At 36.7% G+C, this 10,754-nt stretch overlaps 2 protein-coding genes across 2 annotated transcripts; one reads left to right on the forward strand and one right to left on the reverse strand.

Annotated features, from left to right (window-relative positions):
- Positions 1–2,483: 2,483 nt before the first annotated feature.
- Positions 2,484–4,526, reverse strand: LOC117621389 (NAC domain-containing protein 100-like). The gene is made up of 3 exons (XM_034351830.1): positions 3,762–4,526; positions 3,371–3,648; positions 2,484–3,278 (listed from the first exon to the last, which is right to left on the reverse strand). The coding sequence occupies exons 1-3, from the start codon at positions 3,946–3,948 to the stop codon at positions 2,685–2,687; spliced, it is 1,059 nt and encodes a 352-aa protein (XP_034207721.1). The 5' UTR covers positions 3,949–4,526; the 3' UTR covers positions 2,484–2,684.
- A 4,310-nt stretch (positions 4,527–8,836) lies between these two features.
- Positions 8,837–10,725, forward strand: LOC117621383 (pentatricopeptide repeat-containing protein At5g15300). The gene has a single exon (XM_034351825.1). The coding sequence runs from the start codon at positions 8,889–8,891 to the stop codon at positions 10,506–10,508; it is 1,620 nt and encodes a 539-aa protein (XP_034207716.1). The 5' UTR covers positions 8,837–8,888; the 3' UTR covers positions 10,509–10,725.
- Positions 10,726–10,754: the final 29 nt, after the last annotated feature.

Consider the following 10,754-nt stretch of genomic DNA (forward strand, 5'->3'; position numbering starts at 1 on the left):
GGGATTAGTCAAATGCTACGATCTCTCGTCCTAGATAATTTTATATGTGATCTCATGCCTGACGGATTACATACGTTTATACAATGTCTCAAAAAAAATATAAAGGAGATTCACTATTATACCAAATATATGGGTCCAAATTATAAATTACAAAATTGCCATCAATTTCTTAAAACAAGCCCAACCCCAAAGCCTCATAAAAAAAATCTAAAACACTCTATAGGGCATCAAAGTAATTTAATAATCAAAATTAAATTTAATATGATCAACTGTTATTTTTTAAGTTTGTTTATAGAAATTAAATGGTGTATGATTTATCTATATCACTAGTGTTAAAAATAGGTATATAACTAAATATCTCAATGAGTAATAAATTAATCATGATTAATTGGCTTGGTTCGTTGTCATAATTACCAATTAAGCGATTTATAAGATTATATTGTGCTTAATTCCAGGGCTTACTATTTGTGTGATGACTAGCTGTGACGTGGCAGAGTGGGCCACGTGAAGGGTGGATCCAACGAGCAAAGAGGGTGACGTATGCTCCCCAAGCGGAACTGAACGACGTGTACAAGTAGTAGGAGTGGTGGCCCGGGTGGGTGGGAATAAAGATGAGCCTCCAACCAGTTGTCACCATCCTTTTTGCATGGGCGGCTCAGCCTAACTCGCTTTGTCCACACCAATTCTGAACAAGAGTGGTTTTTACTGCTTTTTCCACAGCCTCTTTTTTATTATTTTAATCCATGTTTTACAAAATATATTATCGTTCCATTTATCCATCAATACTTTCGAAATGGGTGAATCTGAATCCCATACTTTCCCCCTCCATTTTGAAAATTAATTTAAAAGTTTATTGTATCCTTAATGTTCGTATCGTTTATAAAAATTTATAGTACGAATCTGTATCTAACACAAGTGATATTGAAACTATTAATCTGCAGTTATTTTTTATTATACTAGATCCCGTTGACGAAACTACAAGAACCGTATCTAATACGAGCATTCTTATAATCATTATCGACATCTTCTAACACAAGGATGCTAAATATTTGGATGGTCTGTTTGGCGTAACTCAACAGCTAATTGATGAAACAGTAACCGACGAAATAGCACTGTTTATCAAACACCAAACTCTGTACGGATGCATATGTGATGTGAAGTTGAGAGGTGTACATATGCTTCCAAAATGTATACTGAACTTTTGTCTCTTCTGCATCTGCATGCTCTACCTGAAAAGCTTCAATGGACAAACAAAATAACCTCAAAAATTCCATATTTTTAAAAAAATTATTGTAATGGGTCATTATTTCGTGCAAGGCTTGCAAAAATAGGACAGGACTATAATCATGTGGGCAACTAACTAAATTACAATGCGTTTATTTATGGACCCTAAAAACTTGTACAACTCTCCTGATTTGCATGCTAGCGTCATTAGAAAATTCTGGGTTTGCCAATAATTCATTTATGCAGTCCAAGAAATCCGAATAAATAAATAAATAAATAACATAGAAAAATTACAAGGGAACAAACGTTAACTCTCAGAAGAAAAATTTCTGGATTCGCCACTGTCTAATCTATAAAGTAAAGATATAACATAAAAGAAGAGAAGAAAGAGACATTTTCTATATACATATCTATACATTTTGGGTACAAAAATATGATAATAGAAATTCTTTGTATATGGATCTTTTTCGGGTTGACAACTGACCACGGTAGAACATGGTGTCATGGTACAAAGAAACAGTTATGTCTTATGTCACTCCTCAAAACAAGGAACGTTAAAAATATGAAAAAGTGTTCATCCATTTGATCATACACGGTATGATGTGGAGGCCCAGCTATATAAATTGCCTAAATTCAAGGCTTTGAAGAGATAATATTTTGCTGTTATTATATACACACGATTATAATGCCAAGCTACTTGCTTTCTCTATACGTACGCAACTACGCACGAACAAAATATTACGTTTGATATACTATTTCCTTTATAATCGATTGGTCTTGCAACAATATTTGTAAATCTGCAAATAGTTTTTATTGGTGAATAAATCACTGATATCAAATTTTGCTTTTTTTAGTTGGTTGAAGTGTTTGGGACAATATCTTAAAGGCCTTTAAACTTTGGTATTAAATGTTGAGAAAGAAAGAAGCTATGTATATCTAGAAATTAAAATAAAGGGAAATATGCAAAGGATCTACTAGAGTAGTAGTTTGGAGTAATTTTTCCCCTAGATAAAGTATTGGGTTCGAACCCTAGCGTCCGTCCGTAGAGTGTGTATGAGTTTAGTATATTATCACATCTTTTTATTTGAAATTTGTCATTGCTTTCTGTGACACTCCATACACGTTTGCCATTGGTTATTGATCAACCAAAGGAACTCTCGGTTGGTGACCTAAAATAACCAATGAACTTGAAAACAGAGAAAAAAGATGCATAAAAAAGTCGCGTTGCCAACTTGCCACTGTTTAAGTTATAACTAATCTACCAAATTCATAAGAATTAGCATTCAGTAACGAATCAATTTTACACAAACAAGTGATAATCATATTCATCCCATGGATATTTTTTCTTTCTTGGTTCTTCTATGATTCAATCAAGAGTATCTATACACGGAGACTATAATTTAGCAACAATTAATTACAAATCCCTGAAAACCCTCTCTTAATTCATGCTAATCTTCCAACTAATAATTCCAGAGGCTGTCAAATTCTATAGGGGCAGATGAGTATGAAGGATCGTCCTGAACCATTTCCCTGTTCGACACAACGGAAGAGACATCCATGCTCAGGCCTGTGTCCTGTGAGAGCTCTGTTTTTGCACTGCGCCTCAAGTTTGGCGCTTGGTTTTCAAGCAGCATCCTCAGGAAGGACTGGTCCTGCATCAAGACAGAGTCTTGGTGCTGCAAGAATCCGATGTTTGGTGTGATTTGGTTGGAGTCGAAAGGGTTTAAGTGAGCAGAGGGGTTTGAGCGAGACGAAGAAGCTAAAAGAGGGTTGTGGTTGCTGTTGCTGCTGTTGTGGTGGTGGTTGTGTTGGAAGCTGTCAATTATATCATCCTGAGTCCTCTGATCCTCCATCGGATCGGAGAAGCAGGAAACGTGAGACGTTTCGCAGACGGTGGTTCTCGTGTCGCTGTTGTAGGGTGAAGAATCCATTAAAGGTGGCAATAAAGAAGGGCGCAATTCGTTCCCGAAAGAGCCCAACCTCACCAACCCTGAAATATGAGTTTTCTTCCCACCGCTACTCTTTTGGAAAATTCTGCAAATCACCCACTCGTTCTGAGAAACAAACAAAGAGAAATCATTAACAAATAATACAAGAAAAAAACAGTATGAAACAGAGCAAAAACAGAGCAGAATTTCATTTGCACCTTTGCTGTTTTGGGGAGATTGTAGGCAGAGTATTTGCCTTCCAATCTGTACTCATGCATGACCCAGTTGGTCTTTTCACCTTTGGGAGCCCTTCCTTTGTAGAAAACCAGAGTCTTCTTCATCCCAACAAGGGTTTTGGCCTTGTAAATCTCCTTATCTTTTCCTGTGGCTTTCCAGTACCCGGCATCAGTTGCTCTGTTTGTTCTTAGACCAGTTGGGTATTTTCTGTCTCTCACACAGAAGAAATACCATTCCCTTTCACCCATTTTAGCTTTCCCTTCATAGAACAAGCACAGAACACAAAGTAAGAAAACAAAAAACTGACCTGGGCAGATAATAAAAAATAGAGCAAAATGAGAGAAAATATTGGTCTAGTTTAGAAGAACTTACAAGGCAAATCCCAGGGCTCACAGTTGTTCAAATCTACCTCACCAATAGCTGTAGCACAAAAGCAGCTGTCAAGAACCTTAGGAGAAAGGTAATGACTTATGAGTTCTTCATCAGTCGGATGAAATCGGAACCCTGGAGGCAATTCCATCTTTTCATCTTCCTTACTAAACCCAGAAGCATTTTCCATTCCTTCAATTTCCCACTAAAACCCTCTCTGAATCTCAAATTGGTTTCACCAATAAGCCCTAAATTCCAGAAATCAACACAGAAAAATCCCAAACAACTATAAATTTCAAACTGGTTTCTACAAAAAAACTTTTACACACAAGGAAAACAGAGCTAAGATGTTGTGTGATAAGGAAAAAAAAGGTATGAAGCTGAAAAGCTTCTAATTAACTGAGAGATGTTCAAAGATGTTTTGCCCAGGGAAAAAAATTGTGTCGAGAGGTACAGAACCCCGTTAAATACAGGTTTTGGGGAGAAAGAAACGTGGGTTGTAAGGCAGCTTGGTGGGCAGTTTCAAAATTTCAGGCTCCCCTTTTAACTTTTCTGTAATAATTCCCTTCTTCTTGACTTTGGAGCTGGCGACTGACCTCTATCACCTGCATGTAAATGAGATAGCTAAGAACTGTTCTCTTCTTTCCAAATTTAAACTCTCTATCTGTAATTATTGACTTTAGGTAAAGAGAGATTTAGGGACCAAAGTCACGTTGTTAGTTATTTTGAAACTACCTAGTTTTACAAAAGTCGTCTAATGCGTGCAATAGTTTTATTTTCTTGATACCTAATTTTTTTTCTTTGGCATTTAAAGGGCACAATAATTTTGTAGTTGGGTAATTGGCTCGATCTATTTTAATACACATAATACGTTTTTGACTCTATACGAAGAATTATTATGCTTTCTCTAGATCATAGGAGGACTTCTTTGACAGTACCTACGTAGTGATGAGATGTTGTTTTAAGGGTTTTGTGGTTTGAGTTTTAGGTTTGTCTGTTTCGTATAAGTTGTTTCACTTTTCTGTTTAGTCAATAGAATGGGTGATACTCTTTCCTACCATGAGGTTTTGTTTTCTCTGGGAATGTATTAACGAGGCAGCTGTTAACATGCTAGTATTTACCATGTAATGTCCCTTTCGGTTTAATAAAATACAGTCTTTTCTCAAAAAAGAAAAAGAAAAAGGGCACAATAATTATAATAAAATATTTTTTTTTTTCAACAAAAGTTCTATAGATAAAGAGAATAAAAACAAATAGAAAGCTTATTGGCATAGGCTTGAGCGCATGTTGGAAGATTAGTTAGTATAACATCAAAACTTTAAATTTTAGTAGATCTTTTTTTTTCTTTCATATGATAGCTATTTTGGTGTGCAAAATCAAAAATCTTAGATCAAACACACCATCACTAAAAATCAGCAAAAATAGTTCATATTTCTTTGTCAAAATGACCAAATTGCCCTCAATACGGAACATTTTGTCAAGCCAACAGATTAGCAGCTAATCACAAATAAATGAAAGTAATTGATTTAATGAAATCATTTATATTATTACAAACTTTTAATTTAGCAAAGAAAAAAATTGAAAATTATTCATAATTATCATGGGAGGGACTTGGTTTGTTGGACTAGCGGACAAAAGAGACCATGCTACATGTGACGTTATCTTTCTGACTTCTTCATATATGGGAGGTGCGTAGTGTGAACAGTGACCCTCTTTATGGTAGCGCATGATTAGGGTTTTGTGTCTGGTTCTGTAGACACTCGTATGATATTATTACCCATCAAGGTCAAGGAATTGCGTTTTGGGGTTTTTGTGGTGCTCATGCGCTAGCTATGTCATATTCATGAACTTGCTGCAACTTGAATTAGCCACACAGACTGAAATTTATGCCCTTGCGTTCATTACTTTTGCCTTTTATTATTTTGTTGTTCCAAACTAAAAGTTCTGACGATAAAAAGTGATTCAGTGCATATGTGGGTTAGGCCAAGTAGTCAGAATAGTGAAACCGGTTCATTGCTTCTATGATTTAGAAGCGCTTCTAAACTTTTATGTCAAATACTGTCATAAGCGTTTTTAATTATCAAAAAGAACTTTTGGTCTTTCCAGAATCACTCCCAAACAGATCTTTTTTGTCTTGAGCACTTAATTAAGAAAAAGGAGGATCCCTCTTGGCTGGCCCTGCCTTGAGAAGTCTATGTAACATTAGGTCCCAACTATAGCTGTTTTCACAATAAGTGTGATTTTTCATAGTTATTATTATTATTGGGCTCACCTAATGCACATGGATAGGGCGGGCATATAATTAGGTTGGAAACTGTAACGTTCCGGACATCGCTTATCGCGTTTGGGATTTCTACTTTATCCCAAGTCCGCAGCGTGACAAAAACAAATATAAAACCACAAAACTTAATCGACTTCCTTCGTAGAGACTTGTGTTTAGCCGCAATATTGCATTTGTACTAGCTATAGTGTGTTCCTCGTCAAACTTTACTGCAAATTTTGTATTATTTAGTAATCCAAATTACCCCTTTTAATATTTGGGTGTTTGATTTAATAAGGTTGAAAATGCATATCAGAAATAAATTTATTTCACAAGAAAACAAAACATGCATGTGTTTACACATCAAAGCATGAGCTGTACATTCTCTCTAGGCCAACAAACAAATCAGCAAAATTTGTCTTTATTATTAGTTTGACGAAGAATTAATCTACTGTTTAACCTTTTACCTTCTTTAATTAATCTCGATAATGCCAAAACTAATCCCTTCCCTTTCCGGGAAACATTTAAATAATGTAGGTGAAAGCGTGGGGGCAGGGACTTTTCTATTTTTGGTATTTCAATTCGTCTCGGCAACCTCCTTGATCGGACGGCTCGTGTTGGTTCGTGCAGTCAATCTTAGTATCTGCCATCCGAGTCCGAGAAAAAAGAATTGACTGTGCTGCCACTGCCGACGGAAAAGCAACCAAACTCATCAACTTGGCGAGTTCTGATTGCCTAAGACGAAAAGTTCCTACCGAACCTATATTAAAGTTTACGTTGACCGTTCGATCAAGTGCTGCGTTGGCACTGTGGGCCCTGCTTCCTCTGTTCCGACAATAAGCCACGACTGAGATTTACACGTGGACAAACAGGGTTCGCAGAAAATGTTGACAGAGGTGAGAATACGTTTATTAAATTAATTAGAATTTAGAAGAGTAGGTTGGACAGAAAAATAAATTTAGTTATTATTTTTTTATTCTTGTTAATTTATAATATTTGGGAGAGGGCTTAGGGTTCAATGATTACTCAAACTGGGTTTCTTTTGGTGTTAATCATCATCTTAAAACGGGTTGATTTTCAGTAAAAAAAGTGTAAAATAAAGTTAAACAAGTAAACCAATAAGATTAGCCACCTTAAAGGGTAAGGTGAAGTATTAATAAAACGATTCATACAACTTTCTACGTTTGACTGATGTGGCATCAATTGAAATCAATTATATGGTCCCTCATCTAGCTGAGAAAAGTGTGGTTTACCAATTCATGGGTTCAGTCTATAACTTGAATTCAATGTATTTTTGGCAGCTTCAGGAATGAAGTTTTGTTTCCCTTCATTCCAAAACACGATAACAAATTTGCAACTATGTAATAAGAATTTTTTTTTCGTCCATAGCAGTTATAGGGACAAAAACAAAACTTGCCCAAAAGATAATCATTTATGAATTTACTGTCATCTTACAGACTCTCTTTTAAACAAGTCTCGTTTAGCATTTCTTTTCGCCCGTAAATTACTTACTTCTAATTATATTCCCCTTTTCAAAAGGAATAATTGTCATAGCATCTAACACCTAAAATTTCACATTTAATTAGATGTTGATAATGGATCTTGTCTTGATTAAAGGTACTCCAGCTTAGGTACCTAGGTGTAGGCTATATTGGTGCTTAAAATTGACTTGACGATAGAAGTAGTGCACCTAAATCAAACGATTGGGGGATATATGTTTATAGACTAATTAGAGATTAAGGGAACATGATTCAAAGTATCTCATCAGTAAGACCAAATTCAGACAGTTCACAAACAAATAGGGAACACACAGATAGAAAGCTTTTATGCTGCTTAATTAAAAACGGCATGAAGTTGTCCCATTTAATTCAAACTTATCTTTGAGTGTCAGACCAAAAACCAAAAATCTTATCTTTGAAAGTTGGAAAGAATGCCACAAAGTGGGGTTTAGGACCACAATCATCATATAATATTGTTTCGGATTTTATTAATAATGCGTTTAATTATTTTTGTAATTTAAGTAAAAAAAAAGTGTGATATCTCCGAATATCCCAGAAAAATGACATGTATACTAATTTATATTATATAGTATTGTTGAAGTCAATGAGAACAAATCAACGGATAATACAAACAACACATATTTGAAGGATAATATTTATAAGTATATCCCTGTGACTAGTGTGTGACTACAAAGGTAATTAAATATTGTTAATTTTATTCTGTAAGATGTGTAACCATATTATATTTGATATAATAGGATCTCGGAAAGGAGGCAAATTTTTTTATTTATTTATCGATTTGTTAATAACCATGCGTATATATATATATATATATATATACAAAGAGATTCAATTGAGAGATCCTCAAATAAGCAATTAGTATGAAAATCAGACTTTTTGGTTGACTTATTTTCGTGCTAGATCTTTGGGGACAATGTTGAAATCATTTCTTATGTAGGCAGTTGTAGTGCTGTTATTTTATAGATTTGCCAACACATAAGTTTGATTTATTTATTCTCAATTATTTGTTCTTATTTTAATGATTTGAAACACATAAGGCCTTTGTTGTCACACCCAAAAAAAAAAAAAAACACATACAACAGTACTCGCAAATGATATAAATTAGTCTTGTATTGTATTGGTGCCAAATTACCAAAAATTGATTGACTTTTTTTTCCTATCTTAGAATAAAGTGTGGAAAAAAGCCAGCTAAAAAATTTGTAGCTTAATGGGCCATTCTAAAAAAGATGGGTCAGAAATCTGGGCTGAAAGCCCAATTACCCCAAGTGGAACGCGCCATGTTAGTTTGGGCTCCCTCCAAGAATCATAGTGAAATTAGCAAATGAGAGAGCACCATGAAACCGACGTGTAATGATCAGAAAGAGACCAAACGACAGGAGCGCCTACCGTCACCAACGGTCAAGCTTCTGGCAAAAATGTACCAACCTCCGAGCTCTCAAGCAAGTCCACGCTTCCATGGTCGTCAACGGCTTCAATTCAAACTATTCTGCTATCAGACAACTCATCTTCGCCGGTGCCATGGCTATTTCAGGCACCATAGATTATGCCCACCAACTGTTCGTTCATGTTGCTGAACCAGATACGTTCATGTGGAACACCATGATCAGAGGCTCAGCTCAGAGCCAGAACCCATTAAATGCGATTTTTCTGTATACCCGGATGGAAAATCGGCATGCAATGCCCGATAGCTTCACTTTCCCGTTTATACTCAAGGCCTGCACTAAGCTTTCTTGGGTTAAGATGGGTATGGGGATTCATGGGAAGGTTGTGAGGTTCGGATTTGAGTCGAATACGTTTGTTAGAAATACCCTTATTTATTTCCATGCTAATTGTGGGGATTTGAAGATTGCAAGCGAACTTTTTGATGCTTCGGCGAAGAGGGACGTGGTGCCATGGTCAGCTTTGACAGCAGGATATGCAAGAAGGGGGAAGTTGGATGAGGCCAGGCAACTTTTCGACGAAATGCCTGTTAAAGATTTGGTTTCTTGGAATGTGATGATTACAGGGTATGCAAAGCAAGGGGAGATGGAGAGTGCAAGGAAGCTCTTTGATGAGGTTCCGGAAAGAGATGTGGTGACTTGGAATGCAATGATTGCAGGTTATGTACTTTGCGGGTCCAATGAGCAGGCACTGCAGATGTTCGAGGAGATGAGGAGTCTTGGAGAAAAGCCTGATGAAGTGACCATGTTGAGTCTTTTGTCTGCTTGCACAGATATTGGAGATTTAGATGTTGGGCAAAAGATACATTCTGCCCTTCTGGAGATGGGTCGGGGAGATATGAGCATCATACTTGGAAATGCGCTTATAGATATGTACTCCAAGTGTGGGAGTATTGAAAGGGCACTTGAAGTGTTCCAGAAGATGAGGGACAAGGATGTGTCTTCGTGGAATTCGGTGATAGGAGGGTTGGCATTTCATGGCCATGCTGAGGAATCAGTAAATCTGTTTAAAGAGATGCGCAGGTTGAAAATCAGGCCAAATGAGATCACGTTTGTTGGAGTCTTGGTTGCTTGCAGTCATGCTGGGAAGGTTGAAGAGGGGCGCAGATATTTCAATCTCATGAAGCATAAGTACAAAATTGAGCCAAACATAAAGCATTATGGGTGTATGGTGGATATGTTAGGGCGTGCTGGGCTACTAGATGAAGCATTTGAATTCATAGAAAAAATGGAGATTGAACCCAATGCTATTGTTTGGAGGACTCTGCTTGGGGCTTGTAGAGTTCATGGAAATGTCGAGCTGGGAAGGCGCGCAAATGAGCGGCTACTTGAAATGAGAAGGGATGAGAGTGGGGATTTCGTGCTGCTATCAAACATATATGCTTCGCGAGGTGAGTGGCATGGGGTTGAAGAGGTGAGAAAGCTAATGGATGACAGTGGGGTGAAGAAGGAGCCTGGCTGTAGCTTAATTGAAACAGATAACAGCGATCTCATGCATTTTTTGTTTGATTCCAGGCCCAGGTCGATTTAAACAAACCACAGATTCAAGTCTCAGATTGATGAGCCAGTGCTCTCATGTCATTATTTCGTCTCTTTAAATGGTTAAACATTAAAAATTGTTAGAAGTTCTTGTCTGATTTAGGAACTAGTTTGAACCCTTTGTGACTACCATTTTTCGTTTGCCTTCTTTTCCACTCGTTCTTGCTGTCGAAAAAAGAAGAAGCTATACGTGTATTATAGTAGTTAGAGGGACATGAAAGGTTTAAGTGCAACATTT

The sequence above is a fragment of the Prunus dulcis genome, chromosome 3 (genome assembly GCF_902201215.1).
Source record: "Prunus dulcis chromosome 3, ALMONDv2, whole genome shotgun sequence".
Classification (NCBI taxonomy): Eukaryota; Viridiplantae; Streptophyta; class Magnoliopsida; order Rosales; family Rosaceae; genus Prunus; species Prunus dulcis.

Coding starts and splice junctions, on each gene's coding strand:
- LOC117621383 (XM_034351825.1), top strand. CDS start 8,889: ATGATCAGAAAGAGACCAAACGACAGGAGCGCCTACCGTCACCAACGG.
- LOC117621389 (XM_034351830.1), bottom strand. CDS start 3,948: ATGGAAAATGCTTCTGGGTTTAGTAAGGAAGATGAAAAGATGGAATTG. Junction 3,649..3,761: donor TGAGCCCTGGGATTTGCCTT/GTAAGTTCTTCT, acceptor TGTTCTATGAAG/GGAAAGCTAAAATGGGTGAA. Junction 3,279..3,370: donor ATCTCCCCAAAACAGCAAAG/GTGCAAATGAAA, acceptor TTTGTTTCTCAG/AACGAGTGGGTGATTTGCAG.